At 39.0% G+C, this 26,195-nt stretch overlaps 2 protein-coding genes across 2 annotated transcripts in view; one reads left to right on the forward strand and one right to left on the reverse strand.

Annotated features, from left to right (window-relative positions):
• The window catches only part of wrnip1 (WRN helicase interacting protein 1), a 66,291-nt gene that overhangs the window by 15,932 nt on the left and 24,164 nt on the right, over positions 1-26,195 (reverse strand). The window contains exons 2-5 of the mRNA XM_063069701.1: positions 16,015-16,209; positions 15,470-15,705; positions 1,836-2,065; positions 732-887 (exon numbers count right to left, since the gene is read on the reverse strand). Of these exons, the coding sequence (XP_062925771.1) occupies positions 732-887; positions 1,836-2,065; positions 15,470-15,705; positions 16,015-16,209 (817 nt within the window). The remainder of the gene's footprint in view (positions 1-731; positions 888-1,835; positions 2,066-15,469; positions 15,706-16,014; positions 16,210-26,195) is intronic.
• Positions 15,565-26,195, forward strand: part of LOC134357922 (myosin light chain kinase 3-like) — a 207,110-nt gene continuing 196,479 nt past the window's right edge. The window contains exon 1 of the mRNA XM_063069700.1: positions 15,565-15,753. The gene's annotated coding sequence lies outside the window, so the exon portion shown is untranslated. The remainder of the gene's footprint in view (positions 15,754-26,195) is intronic.

Raw genomic sequence — 26,195 nt, forward strand, 5'->3', positions numbered from 1 at the left:
CATTATTGAACATGTCTGATATAAGCTGTTGGTCTAGCCCTGTTTTGCTTTTTTTCTCTTGGGGTTTTTTTTTTCTTTTTTTTCCTTCGGGGTTTTTTTTGTTTATATATTTTTTTTCTTTTTATTTCTTTTTAAATGTTTAATCTCATTATGAGTTTGGAAGACTCCTATATCTATGTTACTTAAAATTCATTTTATACATGTTGATTAACATTTTTCCAATCTCTTTGTACCAACTTTGTTATTGAGTTTGTAATTTTGAAAAATAAAAAGATTTAAAAAGAAAAAGTTTCTACAATAAAGAAAAAAAACCAGTAAAGAAGAAGTTTGTACAGTGCAAAAATGCCATAATCTTTGATGTTCTTACTATTCATGAACCAATAAATCTCCAGTTTAGATAATATACCCAATGACTTGAATTCCACTGCCATTCTTGGCAATGAATTTCACAGATTCACCATCCTCTAAAGAAATTCCACCTCATCTCTGTTCTAAAGGCACATCCTTCTATTCTGAGGTTGTCCCTTCTCGTCCCAGGCTCTCCCACTTTTGGAAATGTCCTCTCCACTTCCACTCTATCTAGGCCTTCAAATAGTTTGTGGGTTTCAATGAAATCCCTTCATTCTTCCGAACTTCAGCGAGTACAGACCCATTCGCTTCACTCGACGGACCATTACTAAATTCAAAGATTTGGCATTGCCATAAAATAGATTGCCATTCTGAAATCTTACCTATATCTTCACTGGCAAATCGTATTAGTCGCCTCGCAACATAGAGGGGATCCTCACCACCTTCCAGCATCCTGGCCAGCCAGTAGAGGGCAGACTTCTCATCTGAGGCCCGCATGGTTTTGTGTAACGCTGATATACAATTATAATGTTCCTCACCTTTGAAGTAAACAGGTATTACATGTTAATTGGCTTAGTGACTTTATCACTATTTACCTTGTTTGCTATTTAAACTACAAGTGTCATATTTTATCCTTTAGGTAAAGTAACTTCCTACCACTTCCCCCTCTATTCTAAAGAATCTAAGCTTTTTAACCAAACTATTTTAGTCATCCTTTCCAATTTTTGGCTCTGCATCGTTAATGTCTATACAAGGTAACATTTTTTCTACTTGAACATGCACTATATAAATGCATTTGTTATTGCTGCTGGTATCAAGATGGCTTCATATACTCAAACAATAAACTAACCTTTACAACATTCTTATACTGTGCATTGTTCAAAGCTTACTTTGGCTTACAGTTCCAGGCACTACTTTTCATTTCCAGTAGCTTACCTTTACATTGGTAAAATGTACCCTCGCTTCAAATGGCATCCTATATCACAGAAAATTATTTGGTGGAACTTAGGGAGGACATACGAAGGTAAAGTGAGGATTAAAAAGATTTATTGCTGGTATTTACAGTAAAACTCCATAATCCAACATTCAATTGCTTGGAAATCCTGATGGTCAGCTACCTGGTTCACTCATTAGTCTGGAAAATGACAGAGCGTGAACTAGTTGTGCAACCAGAGCTGGGTTTAGGGTCCAGAACACCAGCATTCGGGAACATAACTGGTTTGGAGTGAAGCACTTGTATATTTCCTGTTGCCTTTAAACTCACTGGAGAATTTAATTGTGCTATTGTATAATATGTAAAGCAAAAATGAAATCTAAGAGTTTGGCTATTAATGGAAGTAACATACAATACTCCAGAAAATCAACCAGCCTGGCAAATTCTAAAGGGTGCTAGATTATCAGGGTTTTACTTTACCTAGAATTACTACTTCAAGAATACACCTTTAGTATATAGTAAGGGTTTTCAGTTCAATGCATAAAGTTTTTACCTGCTCGATCGTACAGTAAATGTGACCTCTGAAGTCCTTCCTTTATTTGTGTTTCTTTAATAATAATCTTTTTTGGAGCATTTTGTTGCCTATTATTGTTCAGTTGTTTTTTTGCTTCTGCAATCTTTGCCTGAATTGCAAGGTGAAGTCCATTTAAAGCTGCCCTCGCATCACCATCAGAAAAATACGCAACACTCTGTACTGCTTCTGGCTCAATAAAGATCTGAACTCTGAAAGACAATAGTTAAAGTTCAAGGATCGTGACCTCATTCTTAGCCAGCTTTTGAAAGAAACTCCTACAATGGCATCCTATCAGGAAATGTCAAAGCAGACTACAAAAAAAAATTAGTATACCCAAGATATTGTCACATTCTATTTTTGGACATATACCAACCAGCTTGTGTAGAAATCACAAGCACTGCAAAGTGAAAAATTAGGTCAGATAATCAGGTTAATTATCAATAGGTGACTCAGTTGAATGAAAGTCTAGACGTTTGAGGTAACTTTCATGCCACATATGAATGAGAAACCAACAGCGTAGGCTGCTGTTGTAAAGTTTGCCTCAGTGAGATACACAGAGCAGGAACATCAGCATCACAGATAAATAAACTGTCAAACACAAAGATGCACATAAAAACTGTCTGGAATCTTATCAGTGTAAGTTGGCACCTTTCAGAAACAGGAGAATAATTTGGGACAAATAAGTAAGACTAAAGAAACAACATACATCAAAGTTGCTGGTGAACGCAGCAGGCCAAGCAGCATCTATAGGAAGAGGCGCAGTCGACGTTTCAGGCCGAGACCCTTCGTCAGGACTAACTGAAGGAAGAGTGAGTAAGGGATTTGAAAGCTGGAGGGGGAGGGGGAGATGCAAAATGATAGGAGAAGACAGGAGGGGGAGGGATGGAGCCAAGAGCTGGACAGGTGATAGGCAAAAGGGGATACGAGAGGATCATGGGACAGGAGGTCCGGGAAGAAAGACAAGGGGGGGGGTGACCCAGAGGATGGGCAAGAGGTATATTCAGAGGGACAGAGGGAGAAAAAGGAGAGTGAGAGAAAGAATGTGTGCATAAAAATGAGTAACAGATGGGGTACGAGGAGGAGGTGGGGACTAAAGAAATGGGTTCTTGATCTTTATTTTTTTTACCCCGTCCTTCCTTTATCATAGTTTGATGCCAGAAATGAGCTTGGAGTTTAGAGTAAGGAAGATTACAATAATGATTATCAGGTGTCAATGTACAGTATTAAATCGATATTATAATACAGAAATGTTATGGTTTTGCATTTAATAATTAATAGATCATTTTCAAATAACTGTTGCAAAATGATGCAAGCTGTCAACAAAATATCCTTCAGGTATCTACTGCAACCCCCTTCTCCAGAATATAAAAACAATGGTAAGTTAATTGAATGGGAATTAAAAAGAGGAATTGGGTCATATTCTACAATTGATTCTCATCTGTTTCACATGGCACAAAAGTCACTCTCACCATTCAACAACCAACATTTTGACCAATCAGGATTCAACCGTGCATGGCACCGATATAACTTTACCTCCCTGTAGGACCAAATGGCGCATAACGGGGATCAGTAATAGTAACTCAGGCCGAGTTATACACAGTTTTCAACCCTTCGCCCACCATTTTACCCCCAAAGGAGAGAGTGCTGCCAATTACTGCAATGCATCAGTGATGAAACCTTGGTGCATTGGTTTTGGTCTTGATCTTTCTTTTTTTCCCTCGTCCCCTTTTAGCATCACAGCTGGAGATAAGGACTAAGCTTGCATTATTAGCAGCAACACACACAAAATGCTTGAGGAACTCAGCAGATCAGGCAACATCTATGAAAATAAATAAGCAGTTGTTGTTTCGGGCCGAGACGCTTCATCAGGACTGGAAAGGACGGGGAAAGATGCCAAAATAAAGTGGCAGAGGAAGGGAAAGAAGGACAAAGCTAAGAAGCTATTAGGTTAAACCAGGAAGGTTGGCGGGGTGGGGGGGGGGCGGCGGGATGAAGTAAGAAGCTGGGATGTGATAAGTGGAAATGGTAATGGTTTGGGGAAGAAGGAATCTGATAGGACAGGAGAGTGCACTATGGGAGAAGGAGGGGCACCAGGGAGAGGTGATAGGCAAATGAGGAAAATAGGTACATTGGTGAGACTGAGACCCAATGTAGACTGGGGGCTGCTGTGTCGAGCATTTCAGCTCCAACTACAAAAAGTGGAATTTCCCAGTGTCCAATCACTTTCATTCCTATGCCCTTTCCCATTCTGATATCTTGGTCACCTCTTCTGTCGTGATGAAACCATTCATATTGGAGGAGCAACACCTCATATTCTGTCTAGGTAGCCTCCAATCTGATGGCATGAACATTGATTTCTCCAACTTCCAGTTATTTACCCGCTCCCTCTTACAACTTCTTCATTTCCCCACTCTGGCCTCTTGCCTCTTAGTTTACTTTTATATTCCAATGTTTCCTTCTTTATGACTTTTTAGTTGCCTTCTGTTGGTTTTTTAAAAGCTTCCCAATCCTCTAAGTTCTCACTAATTTTTTGCTCTGTTTTATGCCCTTTCTTTGGCTTTTACGTTGACTATGACTTCTCTTGTCTGCCACGGTTAGGTCATTCTGACTTTGGAATACCACTTCTTTGGGGTGTATCTATTCTGCACCTTCTGAATTGCTCCCAGAAATTCCAGCCATTGCTGCTCTGCCATCAACCCCGCTCGTGTTCTTTTCCAATCAATTTTGGCTAGCTCCTCTCTTATACCTCTGTAATTCCCTTTACTTCACTGTTACACTGATACATCTGACTTTAGCTTCGCTTTCTGAACCTGTAGGGTGAATTCTATCATATTATAAACACTGGCTCCTAAGAGTTCCTTTACCTCAAGCTCTCAAATCTATTCTGGTTCTTCGCACAACATTCAATCCAAAATAGCTAATCTCCTAGTGGGTTGTAACTTGAGCTGCTTTAAAAGGCTATCTCGTAAACATTCTACAAATTCCCCCTCTTGGGATCCAGCAGCAACCTGATGTTCCCAATCTACTTGCATATTGAAGTCCTCCATGACTATCGTAACATTGCGTTTTTGACATTTCTTCCTCCTGTACTCAGAAAAATATTCTTTGTACAGGGAGGTTGGGTTTACATCTGTTTTCTCAGTATTTACTCAGTGGAAGAATACCTCGTTTCCATTTACATGGAAATTCAATTCAATTCAAAGTACGTGCCCCCCAAAAACTTGAAAGTTGTTAGATGTGTTACTTGTACAGAATGCACAATGACGAATGGAGCACCTATAGTCTAGACTCAATGGAACTGATTGCACCCATTTTAGGTACAGCATTAAAATGACAACAGATGAAAAGTATAAAAATTCCCAGAGCTTTAGCTATGGAGACACCAACATACCAGCTGATCTCAGGATATGGGCTTTTACTATGAAGGTTAAAGACCAACAAAGATAATATTTCCCCATATTTTTGTTAGTTATTTTTTCTTCACGTCTGATTACATGGAGCCAATCTGTGTAGCTGGACTTCTATCTTTAAAAGTCATTAAATAATCTTCAGACTGTTCTTGTTTTAGATCCTATCACAATCCTTCAAAGCCAGAAGGAATTTTTAAAATTATGACTGTGAACTATTAAACTAGAAGGTTATCATAAAAACCAGTTAAGGTGGATTACAATTGCTTAATATGTAGTATATGTGAAGCACATTGCACAATATTTTTGTTGTTAATCCATTTGTTTAATTGGTTAACCAGGTTGCTTTTTTAATAGGACAGAGAACTGTCATATGAGCACTCTAAATGCCTGTCACTGTTTCTGGCAACATTAATTTCTAGATTCCTGTTAACGAATGTATCCCATCCCATTTAAATGCCTTCAGTTCATCAACCATAATTCGTATCTGGTTACAACACTTGCTTATCTTGCAGTTGATAAATTCCAAAGGAAAGGAAAGAGCCTGGAGTGCAATAAAGCTGAACCTTTTTAGCAGTGCAGCTGAACTTGTCATACCTTTTTTGAACAGGAAACCATTCAAATTCCCGTTGTGGTAAAAGCACATGAACAGCTGTGCTTCTCCAAAACCCCTTGCTGATTCACAACTGATACCACACTTGATGCAGTCCAAGGACAAGGCTGCAACTTCAGTTAGCTCCAAGGCAAAACCAAATTGTTTGGCAGGAAGAAAATTATGTTTTGCAATCTTTGATGTGTATTGGAGTACTGACAATGCTTTTTTATGCTGCTGAAAGCACAGAAGTTTTTATGTTGGTATCAAATTTAAATACGGTTCAAAATAAATTAAAAATACATGGAGTCAGAATGAAATTATTTTTAGAAAGCACTTGAGACTGCATAGCAGGGAAATTGCCTAACACTTGAAAACAGGAGCAAGGATCACAATATGCAGCTAATCCACACTTGTTCATTAAGATGAGGACAGTGCCCTTCTTTTCACTGTAGTTACAGGTACGCTCATTTTTTGTAGGTGTGCAGAATCAATGACTCAATGGCCAAAAAAATATGCATAAAGCTTTTCCAGAGGAGACTTTTGTGGAAGAAGCGATGCGCACAAGAAACTGCTAAATAACCATAGTTAAGTTGGTGGGGAATGTGGAAAGGGATGCAGCTCTGGGTCAGGAGGCCAAGCAAAGAGATATTCAATGGACAATAAGCAGCAGCACAAGTCAATCCTAGGGAATGTTACTTCGCTGATCAAGTTATAAATCAAAGTTAAGCTACACTACATACACAATGGAACAAATAGTCTGTCTCTTTCAGCTTCTATGCAAAGGTGTACATAGGTAATAAATGGGATATGCAGCCTTATCATCAGAGAAAACCTGCTTTAGTTAAGGCTAGTACTCACACAACTTTGAAAATCAGAAACACATCAATAAAAATATGTGGTGTAATCCATACATGATATTAGACTTCCAGTTTCTAGTTACTCAACACGAGCCTTTTCTTTTATTACAAATTCAATTATGTGCGAATCATGCAAAATAAACTTCAGCAATTCAGAAATGTACTAAACTCCTTGCTGGTTTGTGGATTAACAGCAGCATAATAACTTCTTATAGGGCAATTACACCCAGTGTCCTTGCACATTCTTAAGTCATAACTAGATAGATTCATAATAAGGGATAGTGATGAAAAGATACAGGGGTAGACAGGAATGCAAGTTGAAGTTGCATTCAGATATATCATGAACTTACTGAAAGGTAGAGAAGACTCAAAGAGCTGACAAAATGTGTATGCTTGCACATACAGATTACAAGTGCAATAATCAAAGTAACAAAGTTGAAGATTTTAACATTTAACAAACAGAAATTAATTAAGGGAAAATGTAGTGGCTAATTTAATGCACCCTCAACTCTTGTTCCCCATAGAGAGTTCATCATTTTTCTGCAAATATGCAGCAATAATATTAACTATGGGTGACTTTTTTTAAATGAAGAATTATTTGGAATTCTTGTTCTCAGCTACTTCTATTTATTTACTGCAAACACCTGTAATAGCATTTTAAAAAGTAGCATTCAATAACAAGACAGAAACACGGCCAGAATTTAGTTTTGTTTCTCTAATTGTTGTGTTGGGAGGTATGTTTTTTTAAATCTACACTAAGAATCACCATACTAGCTTTTAGAGAAAAATACGTTACCAACACATAAAACACCTTCTGGAACACATCGGCTGTCAAGAAAATAGCAAGTCTAATGTACTTAATGACAAAATGATAAACAACAGAGACAAGCACTATAAATAGTTGAGACATTTGAGTTTGCAATCTAATCCCAACTGCTCAGAGAACAGTTGTAAAAACTACATTTATTCTTGCTGTTTGCATTGTAACCTGACTCCTAGATTAGATACTTCATCTGAACACGCCACAGCGACTATCTATATTTATCCTCCAGATTTCATTTAAAAATAAATCACATCAATAAAATCCATTTCTGAATTTAATACTGCATATTTTCTTTAAAATGATGCAGTGATTTGAAAATTTGAAAAGCTGATGGCTTAAATGATGATAAACAGCATTTTTTAAAGTGTTCATGCCATATTGTTAAAATTGGCTGCAACCACACACCGTCTCAGATAACACTTGAGGTAAGAAACTGTATCACTGTCAGCTTGCCTAGACACTGTCTGAATGCCAATGCTTTATTCTACACCCCATGTTATCCTGCAGTCCAAAATAAGGCTTACACGATTATTTGACTAAATGATCAGTTACAAACCAAAGTATAAGCTCCCTTCATGACATTGTTACATATGGTTAAACCTATTTCAATTTTAATTGCCACAAAAAAGTGAGCTATATTTTCTCAGAGTGAAATGTCAAAAACCATTGACTTCCTGTATTTTATCAGTGATCTACCATTACTGTTTTTTCACAAACGTGATTTTGCAATGATATCCCTTTGGAAGGTAAGTTTTAGTTAAGTTTATGTGGGAATATTGAATTGCAATATTTTTACACTCACAGTTTGAAATATGATAAAGCAAACACTCATAATCCCACAGGTAAGCAAAGCTCCAAAAAACAAATTTTAAAGGATTAAATTATAACATAGTAAGGGAAAAACAAGGAAATCCTACAAATGAAATATAGAGGAAAAACTACACAATAATATATTGATGCAAACAGAGAGATGCTGCTGAATGAATTCAGTCAGAGAAGGGCTGTCTGTGTAACATTATACTGTGTAACTAAGAACTCATGTTCTCAGTATTATTTACTTGTTTTATTTGCACAATTCACTTTTGCATATTGGTTGTTTGTCAATTTATAGTCTTATAGTTTTGTTATTCATAGTTTTTTCATAAATGCTATTGTATTCCTTCATTATCTTGTAAATGCTTGCAAGAAAATGAATCTCAAGGTAGTAAATGATGACATATACGTACTTCGAAATAAATTTACTTCAACCTTTGATATTTGAGCATTCACCTAGATAACAGCAATTCAGAATGCATAGCAATAGGCTAACCATCCTGTCAACTTTATCGCTTATACCAATATAACTTGGAAAGAAATTAAGAAGGTGATGCCAAAGCTTGGCGAAGATAAAATTATAATCATAATCAATGAACCACAAAACATCTTGTAGAACTGCCGTCACAAACACAAGAAAATCTGCAAATCCTGTAAATTCAAAGCAGTGCACACAAAATGCTGGAGGAACTTGACAGGTCAGGCAGCATCCATGGAAAGGAGTAAACAATCAACGTTTCAGGCTGAGACCCTTCATCAGAACTGGAAAGGAAGTCAAGGTAACAAGGTGGGGGGAGGGGAGGAAGAAGTACAAGGCAGTAGATGATAGGTGAAACCGTGACGGGGGGATAGGGGTAAACCCAGTAACTGCCCACTCTCCCTGTCATAATTCGTCATTCCTGTTTCCCTCTCTCACCTTATCTTCTTACCTGTCCATCCCCTCCCTCTGGTGCTCCTCCCCCTCCCTTTCCTCCATGGTCTCAGTCCTCTCCCATCAGATTCCCCCCTCTCCAACCCTTTATCTCTTTCACCAATCGACTTTCCAGCTCTTTACTTCACTCCCTCCCCTTCTGCAGGTTTCACCTATCTCGTACTTCTTCCTCTCCTTCCCTCCCCCCACCTTATTCTAACTTCTCTTCTTCCTCATCAGTCCTGATGAAGGATCTCGGGCCAAAACACTGAACTTCTACTCTTTTCCATAGGTGCCACCTGACCTGCTGAGTTCCTCCAGCATTTTGTGTGTGTTGTCCTAGAACCTGTGTTTGAGAAGAATCAAAAGGCAGTAGGAAAGGAAGAACAGGCAACAGCTAACTGTACAGTGCAAAATTTGGCTGCAAAACTTTCATATTAAAATTTCCTTGACCTACTCTTAAATGGAGATTAGCATCCCAATAAGATTCTATAATGTGTCTGATTGGCCTGAGCAGGAAAAGCCTCTGGTCTGAAATCTTCGGCAGAGTAGCTACAGGTGCATCATTTGATGAGCTTCTCACGACACTGTTTCCAAAAACAGTTCAAGAAAGCCCTGGGAGTTCTACACAGATTTGGAATGCACTAAACAATATGACGTCTCTCCCCCTGCCATTAGAAGATTCTGGGAAGAAAGAGACTGAAGAAGAAATTCACAAACTTCAGGAGCCAGCTCACGTCAACTGGTATGTTTATATCAAGGCAGTCCAGATGGAGGATCTCACCCCAAAACGTGGTTTGTCCATTTCCCTCTGCAGATTCTGCCCAAAACAGAAGGTTCTTCCATAAACTCATTTTTCACTCCAGGTCGCAGTCTCTTGTGTCTCCAATGACTTAGACCATTGGGAGTGAAGGTCACTGTCTATCATTTGTCATCGTACACAGTAATTTCTTATCACTTGGAACACTGACACTTTGATTTGAATACAAGATAGGCCAATGGATCAGTTTGAGCCACCAATCTAGGCACTTAGGCATGAAATAGCAATAACAGCAGTTAATCTTTCAATATTAATAACTAAACCATCTCTTCAACTTTACGGAAGTGACGTTCTGACCAAATGAATCTCTAGTGAAAGAGAGTATTTTGCAACCAAGATATTCACTACAACAACTCACTACACCATAAGTTAACTTGGTCATCATCATTATAAGCTGTGCTGTATGACAAAGGCGATCATAGTTGACCATGATTGATCTTGGCAACTTCTTTCTACAGAAGTGGTTTGCCAATGCCTTCTTCTGGGCAGTATCTTTACCTGAGGAGTGACCCCAGCCATATCAACTCTCTTGAGAGATTGTCTGCCTGGTGTCAGTGATATGTCCCAGCTGCTCATACCTGCTCCCATAGCTTCATGTGACCCTGATCGGGGGGGGGGGGGGAGCTAAGCAGGTGCTACACCTTATCCAAGGGTGACCTGCAGGATAGTGGAGAGAAGGAGCATCTCACACCTCTTTTGGTAGAGAAATATCTCCACCCCGTCACCCTAAATTAACTTAGATCTTGAAAATATAAAAGGATAATCCTATTTATTAAAGTGCCTTGCTTAATGAAATACAGCTGGAAACGTGCTTTAAAAATAACATTAAAATACTTCTCAGCAATGAAATACAGAACAAAGATTTCTCAACCACAGTATAAGGAGAGAACCCTGTGGAAATAAAGGAAGCCCTCTGACTGGTCACCTCCTAACATCAGATTTAAAATGCATTGTGAATATTCTGTTTTAAATTGTGAGTTTTACTTTAACCTCAACATAGAAAGTCAATGCTGTCTATAATACTAACTGCCACAAGCTCCCAACCTGCAAGTATTCTCATATAGAGATCTAGAAGTCACTGTTATTAAATAAAAATTTAGTTCAACATAAATTTCACGATCAAGAACTTGGGAATTCAAGCACAGAACAAAATCAATTCACTGTAATACAAGCCAATTTCTGACAAGCTGGAAATGTTTATTGGGAGATATTCCAGTATTAGAAGCCAATGTGGTATTTACTTTGCTATGGTGAGTGGGTATGAATACAGTGTCTGCACAAACCAGACAATTAGGATATCGAGAAGCCACAGGCAGAAGAAGCTGGAGATATGCTGCAACTTTTTGAGTTCTTGGGCGATTCTCAGTTGAGGGTTCAGAGCTTCACAACAGGCTTTTATAACTACCTCATCGGCTATTGGAAAAAGCCGGTCTGTTTGAAATTATAGTGTTGTACTTACTTGGATGATACAATAGAACATAGAACTCCACAGCACAGTACAGGTCCTTTAGCCGCACCTTTAATTTATCAATCTAATCCTTCCATTGCTCTTTCATGCATGTGCCTACCTAAGAATCCCTTAAAACTCCCTAATGGATCAGCCTCTACCACCACCCATCAGTGCATTCCATGCTCTTACCATTTTCTGTGTAAGAAAATAAATCTACCTCCGACATCGCCCTATCCCCCACACTTACCTCCAATCACCTTAGAAGTATGTCTTCTCCTGTTAGCCATTGTTATCCTGGGAAAAAAAAGACACTGGCTGTCCACTCCAACAATGCCTCTCATCTTATTAACCTTTATCGTGAAATCTCTCATCCTCCTTCACTGCACAGAGAAAAGCCCTCACTCACTCACTCAGCCTTTCCTCATAAGACATGTTCTCTAATCCAGGCAGCATCCTGGCAAATCTCCTCTGCACTCTCTAAAGGTTCCAAATGCTTCCTGTAACGAATCGACCGGAACGGAACACAATAACCCAACTGTGGTCTAACCATAGGTTTAATCAATCTGCAGCATCACCTTGGTGCTCATGAACTCAGTCTGCCAACTAACGAAGGGTAGCACACCATATGCATCCTTAACCACCTTATTAACTTGCACAAGAAATTCAAAGAATTTATAGACATGGAGCCTAAGGTTCCTCTGTTTTTTACAATAGTGAAACCCTGGTTGCCTGTGATGCTGTGTTAATTAAATCTCACCACCAACTCCTATTCAGATGAGTACAGAACCCTCTACACAGAAATGTATGGGGTGGTAACACATCCTCAGTACAGTATGCAAAACACATAATATATTGTGGCACATGCAAATAGTATTTCATTCCAAAATTCTGTATGATTAAGATGAATGGAACTAAATCTCAGGTAAAATTTAATACATTTATAATGCTACCCTGTGTATTCAGTGCCTGTGGATTTTGTTTTCATAAATAAGAATTGCCTTTGATGATCTGACAACCAATTACATCTGGAAGATTAATAGGACTATTTGTAATCTTGGCAAAAGTCTTCCAGTTCATCAGGGAAATTTACAATATGAACCTAATACAGATGATGTGCCTGCAGCACTGGCAGGGGTTGAGGACCAGTGCAGAAAAGAATCTCATCTCCAATTCCAGGCAAATTTGAACAATCCAAGTATACAAACTCTCTAATACATAAGCTTCACTCCAGAGTAAATGGTTAATTTGTAAATGTGAAGCAGAAAATTACTTCATACCTATCAGGCTGATATTTCCCCTTTAACTCTGGAGTTATTATTTTACTTTTTAATTAATCTTTGAGCATGATTCACTGAAATTTGCATTCTCTGCATTGAAATCTCTCAGAATAAGTATTAAGAACATTGAACAGTACAGGCCTTTTAGATTACGATGCTGTGCCATCCTTTTAACCTATTCCAACATCAATCAGACATTCCCCTCCCACAAAGTCCACTTTTCTTTCATTCATGTGTCTATCTAAGGATCTGTTAAATCGCCCCCCCATACATCCATCTCTTCCACCACCCTTGCCAGCGTGCCCCATGCATTCATCACTGTGTGTAAAAAAGCTGCTTCTGACATCCTGCCTAAACTTGCTTGCAATTACCTTAAAATTACGCCCTCTCATATTAGCCATTTCTGCCCAGGATCTAGGTGCTAGCTGTCCACTCTATCCAGCCTCATATCGTTTTATATACCTCTATGAAATCATCTCTCATCCTCCTTTGGTCCAAGGAGAAAAGCTCTAATTTAGAATCAGAATCGAGCTTATTATCACTGGCATGTGTTGTGAAATCTGTTAACTTAGCAGCAGCAGTTTAATGCAATACGTAACATTACTCAACCTCTCCTCATAAAATAGGCTCTCTAATCCAGGCAGCATCCTGGTAAATTCAGCTCTGCACCCTCTCTAAAGCTTCGACATATTTCCCCTAATGAGGCAACCAGAACTGAACGCAACATTCCCAGTGTGATCTAAACAGTTTTATAAAGAAACTATTGCATAAATCTTTTTTAGTTAGATACTTAACTATTTGCTCACAAAATTGTTGAAAGTATCACAAACCTTGTACAACAGGAACCTTGCTGCTCAACAACATAATCATGTATTAAGATTGAATTGACTGGATGAACTAAGGGTCAAGCAGACAAGAAAAATATAAAATCTGACAGAAAGGATGAAGAAAATTTAAAAAAAATATCAAAATACTTTACTATCAGAAGAAATTGAGATTTTTTTTTGAATTATTTGCTTTTAGAACAGGAACGGTTGATTGGCAGTTATTGTGTTGTTTAATAGCGTTGTTAATTAATAGATCCCTTCTAATGATTACTTCAAAAGGCAAATAATGTTCCAGTGAAGTGACTTTATATATACAAAAATAAGATGATTCTGTTTGCATGAAGCATACGAGGCCTATGAAGGGTTGACCATGGATGCTGTGTGGGAGCTGTCTTTGTAATATGCAAGCCAAGGCAGTACGATATGGAGAGCAAGCTGTTTCCCACGCAGCAGGTTCCACCTGTCCGTGCAGCTGACGAATCCAATCGGACACCACAGATCGATACAGTTTGGCACCGACGGCATTGCTGGAGTTACCAGTCAGTGTTGAACTCAATGTCGGACTGCCCTGGGGGCTCCAGCTCTGGACTTCTCCTTGGGGGTTTTACTCCCAAAGCTCTCTCTGAGAGTGGAACAGTGGCAGGGCAACGGAGCTTTGAGATCAGTTTTACTTCTAGATAAGCTTCCAGCCACAGCTGACAAGCCTCATTCTGCACGAAGCAATTAGTTTTAAGGTCTTTTGGCAACATGTCTTTTCCCCCCTTCTCCTGTCAGCAGAAACTGTTCCGCCGGACTTAGTAGTTAAGCCACACCTGAAGGCCAGGAGCTGGACTTGGTTGTTAGAGCCTATTTTGGATGCATGCCATTGGGAGCGTTTAATAGGTAGTCAGAGTTTATCCCCACTACCGCATCCCTACCCCCACCCCCAGCTCTGACAACTTTATGGAACCATGAAGCCTATAGTGGAGTAAACAGTCAGCCAGCAACTTGCAGCATGCTTGCAATTCACATCGAACCTTCCCCTCATCAATTTCCGATTAATAAGCGTCCATTATTTATTTATTTTTATTTATTTTCACCAATATCAGAATCATTTCCTAATACAGGTTGACCTTCACTAATCTGGCACCATTGGGACCTGAGGAGTGCCGGATTAGTGAAAATGCCGAATTACAGAAGGATCACTTTAAGCATAATCAGTGCCGGATTATCAAAGGAACCAGATTACAGGTAGTTGGATTAGTGAAGGTCGACCTGTAATAAACTGAAGCATTCTGCTTGTAATTATAACGAGACACTAATGGAAAGAACCCTCTCTCAGATGATAAATGGGAGAATGCCAAAGCTCTCATGAAGAGGCTTGCTAATTGTAGGTCAGTGTAGCTCTGTAATGGGTGTTAACTCGGCTTGTAATCAATAATAAACAAAACAAACTCTGCCACTTAACATGAACGAGGGCATTTATCTGCAAAGTACTTCTTACAGTCAGTTCTATTATGAAGAGAGATCACTTCAACTAGCTTTTATGGAACCTGTCATTAAAGGAATTTAATGAATTCTGTGTAATCAACAGGGTCTGGTTAATCAAATAAAACTGGGGTCATCCTGATGACCAATGTGCTTTGAAAGAGAAAATAAAAATCAGCTTTAAGACAGTCATAATATTTTACAGGGTCATGCTCAATTTGGCATTTGTTTTTCTCCCCCTATGGGATCCCAGTTTTCCCTCATAGAGATAAAATATAAACACAGGACTGTCCCCTGCTGGCATTATGCCACTAGATTCTGGACATGCTGCTTTTTTTAAAACAAGCTGTGTTCTAAAGGGACTTACTCAGACTCCTTGCTGCCATCCATCGAGCCAGCTTCTTTATCCTGTCCTAGTATACTGATCCCAAGGGAGTTTAAAGCACGTAACAGAATAGTTTCCATAGCCTCTACTGACAGCTTCTCAAGAACGATGACACGGCAACGACTCAGCAAGGCTGCATTGATCTGAAAGGAAGGGTTTTCTGTTGTTGCACCAATCAGTGTGATTGTCCCACACTCGACATGAGGCAGAAAAGTATCCTGAGGTTGTGAGGAAGAAAGTAGTTACCACACAAGAGTCAACAAAATGTAAGTTTTCTTTTCAATTATTTACAGCTCTCCCTGTCAAATAAATAAGAAAGTTTAAATAAAATGCAGAAATTGCAAATAAAGTAATCCAGAAAGTCTGTCAAATCTTGGCATGCTAGTCTTGCTAAATTATTATACTGTGCATGAAATCCTATTTCTAATTTAAGTATTCAGTTTATCTCAAGAAATATTTTCAATATTATCAAAATGTCTCAAGACATTCAAATTCCCAAAGTTTCAGTAACCAAGTGAGTTCTTTACCTGTTGTGTTTTATTGAAGCGATGAATTTCATCAAAGAATATAATTGTTTTTCTTTTGAGTAGCTTTTGATCATTCTGAGCTTGCTTTATCACCTCCCGAACATTATTTACGGTTGCACTTGCAGCGGAAAGACTGACAAATCTTGTATTGCTCTGTTTTCTGCTGTTGTTCGCTAAAACATGGGCTAATGAAGTCTGGAAGAAAAAGGGAATTTGTTTTACGAATTTAGGTAATTGAGCACAACTATCGAGAGTGCAGTCTTTGATCAACAATTAAAACTAATGCAATTCTACAATAAATCAACAGGATATTAATGGGGAAGTAGTAGATAACGTAGAATATGGTAGGGTACTGAAAACCAAGCATGCCAAGGAGATACCTGACCTATCAAATTTAATAGGACTCAATTTAAGGGAAATATTACAATTTACTGCAGTAGGGAATGGTCTGGGTGGTGGTTGTAAAATGTGGCAGGATCAGAAGATCACCTAACGAGGAAGACGTGTGGTTTCCTTGTGAAACCCACAGGATCCCTCTCGACCATACAACAAAATACACAGACTCATAAGAACTCTTTTTGAACCAGGATCAAGTTCCTGGCATGGGCAGGCAGACACTGCTTAACCTTACTTAGGATTCAGCCTATGAGCATATCTGCTTCCAATACTGTGGGTGCCCCATGCATCTGTGCAAGAAATCATTGGCATGCACTAAGCAAACACAAACTAAACTTGTTATATTGACACCATCCTCTCCACCCTTCACCACAGACTCACATCCAGCAGGAGGGAAAGGCATGGCGTGCTCATGAATCCATCCACAAAATAAAAACAAACAAAATGCATTTGACTTGCATCAGCTGTTAGTGATCTGAAACTACAGCTGCCTGTCCTGAGCATTTCTGTGGAAATCATTAATCTGTGTGTGGGTAGAGGGGATTCTTTTTGGTCTCATCTTGGTGCAATTGCTCAAAATAAAATCTTGAATTTTGCAATAAATAGATTTGTTTGAAATGACAATCTACCAACATCTGTACAAATCAAAGTCTTTTGAGGTAAGGGCTCTGTATTCAGAGACACAAGACAGGTTACTTAACTAACAGACCAGACATGACTAACCAAATGCCATGCAGCTAAGACAAGAAGAACTATGCACAACTCTGACTGTTGAGTTTTCCAGAGCTTTGTGACCATGATCAATAGGAGAATTCCATCTTGCTCATTACATAACTTTAAAAAAGAACCACTTTCTCCAGTGACTCATGACAGCACATTGGCTGTGGACCACCTCTACTGCACATTTTCAGTGGGATCACAAGGGTTCAGTGGTGTGACTAGAACAGGGGTGCTGTGCTAGCCGCAGCGCATCTGGCACATCTTTAAGAAAAAAGCCAAAATAAACAAGCTAATTAATTAGGTGCGGCCCAGGGTGATTTGAGTATCTCAGAAACCGCTGATCTCCTGGGATTTTTACTCACAACAGACTCTGGAGTTTACAAAGAATGGTGCCAAAAACAAAAAAAAAGCATCCAGCAACTGGATTTAACAAGATGTTTTCGCTCACAGAACAGCCATTCGCTGGATTTTTGTGCCCGAGACGTTTGCACAGTACTGTACATGCTTGGAGAATCAGGCTGGAGTAGGTGTCAGATGAGATAGAACAGCTTGCACGGAAATGAGTGATGGTACTATATGGGATGCAGCAGAGACTGGATGGGCTGATTGACTGCCTTCTTGTTGTATGCAAATATGAGAAATGAGTAAGACCCAGAGACTGCTTTGGTGAAATATTGGAAGCAATGGCCCATAATAATCATATCCCAAGTCAACATCAGCCAAGTTTGCTCATAAAATCAGAAGAACAGATCTTCAGTGGAATAGAAGAGAGGCTCTTGATATGCCCATCAGAAGAATGACAAGGGCACATCCCACTGCTGGTGCAGTGTGGTATTTCCTTCACCAAGACTGTCTGAACTGGAACTACTAAAAAAAAACACAAATCGGGCAAAGATACATCAAGAAGAATCTTAGCCATTGTATGCATGATTGTAGACATTATCATATCAGGTGAAGAAAGCAACTACTGGCTGAACGCACAAGTTCAGATGAGAACTTTTCATGTTAGAAGTAGGCACCCAAATCATGCCTCCCTCCAGGCAACCAAGAAATATTTTGACAATATTTGAACGCATTTCACTCTGTACAAACAGCACAGAGAAGGTGAAAGTCAGAAATTTACTACTACACTTCCATTAGTACATTAAATGATCTATAGTGGAGGTTCCAAGACTTCGAATTAAGAAAGTAAATTAAATAGGAAGTATGAATCATTAGTCTTAGTTGTAACACACTATAGATAGGGCAAGGAGAAGCTGGCAATGCAGGAAAGGAAAAATGGAGCAGAGCAACTGACAAAGTAAAGGCTCCAAGTTGACCCAATACACATCTGAATTCTGACAAGATGAGCAAGAAGTGGTGAGCATCTTCTAAGATAAAGGAAAAACAATTAAAATTTGAATGGACTAATAGCTTGTAGTTATTTTTTGTTGAGGTGAAAAGTATTATTTGACAAAAACCTTTTCCTTTAAATGCAGATTAACAGTTTTTAAGATTTTTAAACAGATACCATCCTTTTCTGTTGAAAGTTATTTTCTTAATTCCATATTATATCACAACCCCAAATCATATCTTTCTGGTGCATACAGAAACCATGATAAGCTATTTTTCTTATCTTATCATCAATCATAGTAGATACATGGGAGCAAATGAGTTGCAGCTCTGGCCTTTAACACTCTGCACCCTGTCTACACAGCATGGTTGGTTGTGTGCCCCAAGTAGTAAGGTTGATCAACTACTCTACCCACCAACCAACCTCTCCACACCCCAACCATCACCACTTTATCATTTCCTAGCAATCACTTTACATACACACTCTCATGCCTAGCATCACAGTATAGACGTACAACCTATGTGTATAAGCTATCTTAACATATTTAATTTATTGTGTTCTTTATCTATGTTTTTTTCTGTGCTGCATGAGATCGGGAGTAACAAGTTTTTTGTTCTCTTTTACTCTTGTATACTAGAAATTACATTAAACAATCTTGGTAACAAGAAATATTGTGGAAGTTTACTGAAAATCTCATTGGCTCTTGGTGTAATCACATCGCTCATAAATATCTTTCAACTGGATTGACAGAACAACTAATTTAGAGAGCTTAGACACTTTCCATTTGGTCTATCTGGAATGTAAACCATTCAATGGACACTTAGATATAAAGTTAGATCAAACAGAGCCCAGGGGAAAGTATTTTACATAGATGGTTGTGCTTCTCTTTCTTTTAAATGGTTCCTCTACGGTGCCGACATAATCCTTTACGAGTTAGAAAGGCAACCAGCAGCACAAAATAGAAACAAACTGTAAACAAAGATTGCTTTAACCCAACGAGCTATGTTCACGGTTAATCACCATAAAATATATAAAAAAAGAGCACCGAGTAAGAGAAGAAGCAAACAGTAATTATAATTCTTTGGTGAATACCTGAAAATATATTGCTAAATACCCAAGCAGAATGTGACATTTTCCTGCTCTTCCTACGACTAATATTTTCCATGGAAGTAAACATTTATCTAGCTTGCATACGCTATTCATTAAAAATAAAAGAGCTCTCTTTCTTGATAACTTAGTGGCAGTTTTGAAATAGTGAAGAAGTGCTAGGGCTCAGTATATTTAGGTCAGTTGAAATGGATCAGACATGCCGTCCAACATTAATAAATCCATCACAGGCAAGTAATAAAAGATAAAAATAAACCTAATGATTCACAACATCTGTAATATCCTTTATATCCATATCATTCTACAATATCAGCAATATTTAAAATACTGTTAAGTGCATCGGTAGTGAAGTGATCACTAGGTAATAACAATGTGAAGGGATTCAAGAGCAAAATTTTGATCCAATTGCTATTTAAATCCATGATTAGAAGGTTTCCTCAATAACTATAACTATTACAACCACACCGCTTATTTTTGAGCGTCTGAGAGTTGTAAGATAGTCAGGAAGGAGCTTAAGAAGGAATTTGGGAGAGCTAGGAGACATGAGAAGGCCTTAGTAAGTCGGATTAAGAAAAACTCCAAGGCATTCTATGTGTCTGCGAAGAACAGGAAGATAACTAGAGTGAGGGTATTCTTCAGTGTTCACCACCAGGGAGAGCGACCGACAAATGTAAGGTCAACATAGAACAGACTAATGTGCTGGACCATGTTGAGATCAAGAAAGAGGAAATATTGAAGGTTTTGAAAAATTTTAGGATAGCTAAATCCCTGGGGATGGAGAGGATATGTCCCAGGTCACTACAGGAAGAAAGGGAAGAGATTGCTGGGGCATTGACAACGATCCTTGTCAACAGGAGTAGGCCTAGAGGATTGGAGGATGGCAGAGTAGAGGAAAGTTTAGGGGAGATATCAGAGGTAGGCTTTTTTTATTTTATTCTTTTTTAAAAACAGAGATGGTAGGTGTCTGGAACGCACTAGTGGGGTGGTAGTTAAGGCAGATACAATAGGGACATTTAAGAGACTCTTAAGATAGGTACATGGACGTAAGGAAAATGAATGGATATAAACTGTGTAGGAAGGAAGTGCTAGATTGATTGTGGAGTAGGCACAAAATGTAGACTGAAGTACCTGTACTCTGCTTTACTGTTTTATGTTCTATCAATGGGAGACATTACCTCCCAAGAGAAAGGCAAGCAGGAATGTTTTCGTTATTTCTTTCAGTTAGTTTTAAGGTTTTGAATTGAAGTGTAACATATAGGTGTATTCCTTAGCTTTTAAATGTACAAAAAAAATTAACATGTTTAATATAATTGAAAATATATTTCTACATATCCCAAGTATTACTGAATGTTTGTAAAGAACAAGGACATTGATAATTCACAAATACTCTTCTCTGTATCTTTAAAGTGGTGAGTCAGGTTTAGGTTGGTGAGCCAGGGTAGATAGAGCCTTATTGGGTATCAAAGTCTCCCTGTGAGCCCAGCTGAGTGCTCATGCTCAGACAGCCTCAGAGCGATGCTGGCCTGTGCCACGAGCTGCAAACTCACTTCCCAGCAGAACACTCAGCCAAGGAGCCATGCTGAGACAAACAGCACAGCTTTGGTGCAGAGCCTGTGAGATCCACAGACAGTTGGCTGCACAACTGAAATTGTCAGCAGGGGCAAACAGCCAGTGATCCTGGGACCAATACAAGCTATGTTCTTTTGACTTTAGGTTTGGGATTTTCTCTCCCCCCGCCACAGAAACACTGTTTAAATCTACTCCAACATATCCCATCACAATGTATATGTTTGTCTTTTCTCAAATAAAGGGAAAAGAGCATATTCAATCTGTCTGAATAGATATACTATCATTACTTTCTTAAAAATAGGGAAGAGGAGTATTTTGTTTTAAATGCTGAGGGTCTGAAAGGCATTGGTGTCCAGAGAGATTCAGTGTCTTTGTAAACGAATTACAGAAAGTTAAACTGTAAATTCAACAAGCATTCAGAAATCAAAAGATAGTCTGGCTTTTATTGTGGGGGAATCAGAGTACCTGAACAAACATCTCTTACTGAAACTATTTACTGATAAGACCAAATATGGAATACTGGTCTCTTGCTTAATGATGGAAATACTTCAGATTTAAACAGATTAATTCCTGGGACAGGATAATAATCTTATAAAAGACAGCTTAAGACAACTAGGTCTAAACTGCTGAGTTTTGTAGAATGACAGCTATTCTCATTGAAGCATGTACAATTCTTACAGCGGTTGATAGCACAGATGAAGGAATAAAATCTCACTTTGCTCTATTGTCAAAAGCTAGGATCACAGTCCCAAAATAAGATGACAATAATTCTGGACTGAGAAAAGATAGAATTTCTTCACCTAGAGAATAGGAAATCTTTGAAATTCTTTACTCGAGACTGCTGTAGAGGCTCAGTCGCAGATTATATTCAAATCACAGCATGGAAATAGACTCCTCAGCCCAATTTGTTGATGCCGAAAAAGATTCCCATTTGAGCCAATCCATTTGCCCTTGTTTAGCCTATATCCTTCGAAAATTTAACTATCCATGCACTTATCCAAAAGCACTTTTAAATGTTGTTTATGCATCTGCCTCAACCACTTCTGGCAGTTCATTCCATATACTTACAATCCCTGGTGAAAAAACTGCCCCTCAGTTTTCTATATCTCTCCCCCCTCACCTTAAACCTATGCGCTCTAATACAAGATTCCCCGAACCTGTGGAAAATACTATGCCCCTCATGATTTTATAAGCCTCTATAAGACGTCCCTTCTTTCTCCTTTGTCCCAACCTGCTCAGCCTCTCTCCATAACTCAGTCCCTCAATTCCCAGCAGCATCCCCATCAATCTCCTTTTCACTCTTTCCAGTTAATAACATCTTTCCTTTAGCTGGTGATCAAAATTTGGATTATTTAGAGGTACAGCGCAGTAACTGGCCTTTCCACATAGTTACACCCATGAGACCAATTAACCTATTAACCCGTACGTCTTTGGAACATGGGAGGAATCCGGGGCACCTGGAAGTTGTACAAACTCCTTACAGACAATGGCGGGAATTGAACCCAGGTCACTGGCACAGTAAAGTGTTACGCTAACTACTATGCTACCATGCCGGCCCAACTGACACAATATTCTAAATGGGGCCTCACCAATGTCTTATACAATTTTAGGGCACACTGAAATGAAGTGAATAACCAATTCATTGTTTCCTCCAGCTGCAGTCTCGGAGTGAATGCCTATGCTTACAACAACCAACCTCTATTCTGAAGTTCAAACACGGAGATCATTCACAATTAATCCTTTTCCATCCCTCCGCCTTCATATTGTGAGCCTGTTGTAATTTCTATCACACCAACACAACGCAGATGGACTTCTGATCTAAAAGTTCAGCTATTAGTTTTATTAAGGCATTTAGTCTGATGCCTTAATAAACCCGGGCTCACTGGCTTCATTCTCCTGGGCTCTGAATTTGCATTTCAACCTAATATGGCGTTTCATTTGAGATATAAATGCAGTATATATGAATGATATAGTGGGATGGGTAGCACTAAAACTGCTGACTCATGATTGGGAAAAGACTCACTGGCTACCTGCTGAGTGTACGTGGCAGTGTCATCCAGACTTCTGTCTCTGTGCATGAGCATGTTGGCTTAGCCCCGGATATTAGATGTCAGCATTGAGTCCTGCATGTTCAGTTTGCACCTGGCCCCTTCTCTTTACACTTCCCATGGCTGGTGCGTCTACCACAGAACTTGAATGGCCATCATCACATGGCAGGTTCAAAGTAATTTTTTTTTTGCATCCAGTCATAAGAGTTGTGCAAGCCAGAAGCAAGCTCCTTGGCCCCCGATGTCCATATTGAACCTGTTGCTCCTATACGCTAATCCCATTTGCTTGCTATGGTACCATATGCTTTGCTTATTTCAGTGTCTGTCTGAATACCTCAAACATAGCAATTGTATCTGATTTCACCACTTCCCCTGGCAGCACATTCCAGATATCAACAATTCTCTGTATTTAAAAAAAAAATTACCCCTCTAAAAACCCTACCTCCAGCCTTAAACCATCATGTTCTTGATACCACCGCCAAGAGAATAAAGAGTGAAACTATCTATCCTGTCATTGCCTTTCATTGTCGTAAATACTTCTCAGCCTCTTTAGCTCCCTGAAAAACAAGTTCAGCCTGTTCAGTTTCGCCCTCAGATGAATACATTTTTTGGATATCAAGGGACTAATAAGAAATGGGGAATGGTCACTGAGGGACAAGGTCAGCTGTGAGCTTTCTGAATGGTGGAGCAGATGCAATGAGACAAATGGTCTACAGCTGCACTTAATCCATATATTATCAAATTCTGGTGTTACCACTGTAAATCTTGTTTGAATCTTTACGGGCGTCTCTTCCTTCCCCCAGTTTATTCCAACCAATTACTTCTATAGCATTGTAACAACTTCTGGGTTTTTGCTGACAATTTATGCATTATGGTGCTTGCCTCAGATAAAGGATTTGCTAAATCCTTTCATCATTTTATCCAATCTTCTTGTAATTCTAACCAGATTAGACCATTACAATGATTACATGACCTTCTTGTTCTTCCGAGCAAAATGGACCAACTTGGACCTACCTACAAGTAAAATTAAACAATGAATTGGCCACATTCCATTTTTCTTTAATCGTAGCACAGGATCACAGCTTACCTGGCTTGGCTGACGTCTACGGCTCACTTCTAAAAGCCTTTTATTTCCCCAGCCAATTTCTTAAGGTCATTACGAGTCAACACATTGGTGTGGAGTCATATGTAAACCTTTCTTAAGGCTATTAGTCAACTAGACAGGTTTTAAAAAAAATTCTGGGAATTTCATGGTTTTCACTATTTGTTAAATTAATTGAATTTAATTTACACAGCTGTCATAAACTCATGCATTCAAAATTACTATTCTAATTCTGTGGATTACTAAGCCATTAATGTTATCATTATGATACCACACCCTTGTAGAGTTCCTTTGCCATCACCACCATGTTTTTTTCCCTCTGGGGAACTGCAAACTGACCTTTGCAATTTAAGTGGTGATAGCTGTCAAAGCCAGACTGATAGAGACATGAAATGAATGCAACATTTTAAATGTGTAATCTGCTGGGCGCAACAATTCAGAACACGTAGGATGTAATGGTTTTACTGCTGATCAATTTTAGACCAAAATACTTTGCTTTATTCAAGTGATATACAGTACAGCCAATGCTTGAAGACATTGGAAATGAAAGTAATGTGGCTTCTATAATGGGCAATGTTAACTTTAGACCTGGGTGACAAAGTGACAATTGTGGTGCTGAGGTTTAATTATAGGAGTTAAATGAACGAACTAGTAATCAAGGGGCCAAAACTGAAAATCCCAGAGATTCAGGTCCACATTCTACAATGGCAGCTGTAGAATTTAAGTTCAATTAATGACCTGAAAATTTTTACTTAAAAACACATAAATGATGATGGCACTAAAGCTACCAGATTGTTGTAAGACATATTTGGTTCACAGATGTCCTTCAGGGCAATTTATTCTGACAGGAAATAAATGAATGAATGAAAAGAACTCAACCAGTTTCACAAATGAAAGGTCACCTGCATTCAAGGAGAACTAGCCTGTGAACACAAACTGATAGGCCTTCAATAAAACAGCTATTTTAACAGTTTGTGCATCCTTTCATTTTCTGATACATATGCAGGGACCATAGGAAGCTCATGCAAGAGTGAGGACAGTTATGTATACCAAATCCAGCTGCCACAAAACTTCTAATCTATTCTTATTGCCCACCCAATGATTAGACTGTCAATAAGCTATGCAACTTAATAGTATAAGCAAAACTACAATATTATGAAGTGGTATTGAGATGTATTAACCTATTTCAATTTTAGTATAAAGCAGTCAGATGGTTTTTTTGGCATCTTGCATGTCAGTTATAACTGTTTTAATATCAATATACCATGGGTCAATTGTCAACGTTATAAACTATCTATATTGTCAGATGCAATTCCCCAGATGGGTCCACCAGAGACACAAGAGACTGCAGATAGAAACATAGAAAACCTACAGCACATCACAGGCCTTTCGGCCCACAAAGCTGTGCCGAACATGTCCTTACCTTAGAAAATACCTAGGGTTACTCAAAGCCCTCTATTTTTCTGAGCTCCATGTACCTGTCCCGGAGCCTCTTAAAAGATCCTATCGTATCCGCCTTCACCACCAGCGCAGGGAGCCCATTCCAGGCACTCACCACTCTGCGTAAAAAACTTACCCCTGATATCTCCTCTGTATCTACTTCCAAGCACCTTAAAACTGTGCCCTCTCATGCTAGCCATTTCAGCCCTGGGAAAAAGCCTCTGACTATCCACACGACCAATGCCTCTCATCATCTTATACACCTCTATCAGGTTATCTCTCATCCTCTGTCACTCCAAGTAAAAAAGGCCGAGTTCACTCAACCTGTTTTCATAAGACATGCTCCCCAATCTAGGCAACATCCTTGTAAATCTTCTCTGCCCCCTTTCTAGGGTTTCCACATCCTTCCTTGTAGTGAAGCGACTAGAACTGAGCACAGTACTCCAAGTGGGATCGGACCAGGGTC

The sequence above is a fragment of the Mobula hypostoma genome, chromosome 17 (genome assembly GCF_963921235.1).
Source record: "Mobula hypostoma chromosome 17, sMobHyp1.1, whole genome shotgun sequence".
NCBI lineage: Eukaryota > Metazoa > Chordata > Chondrichthyes > Myliobatiformes > Myliobatidae > Mobula > Mobula hypostoma.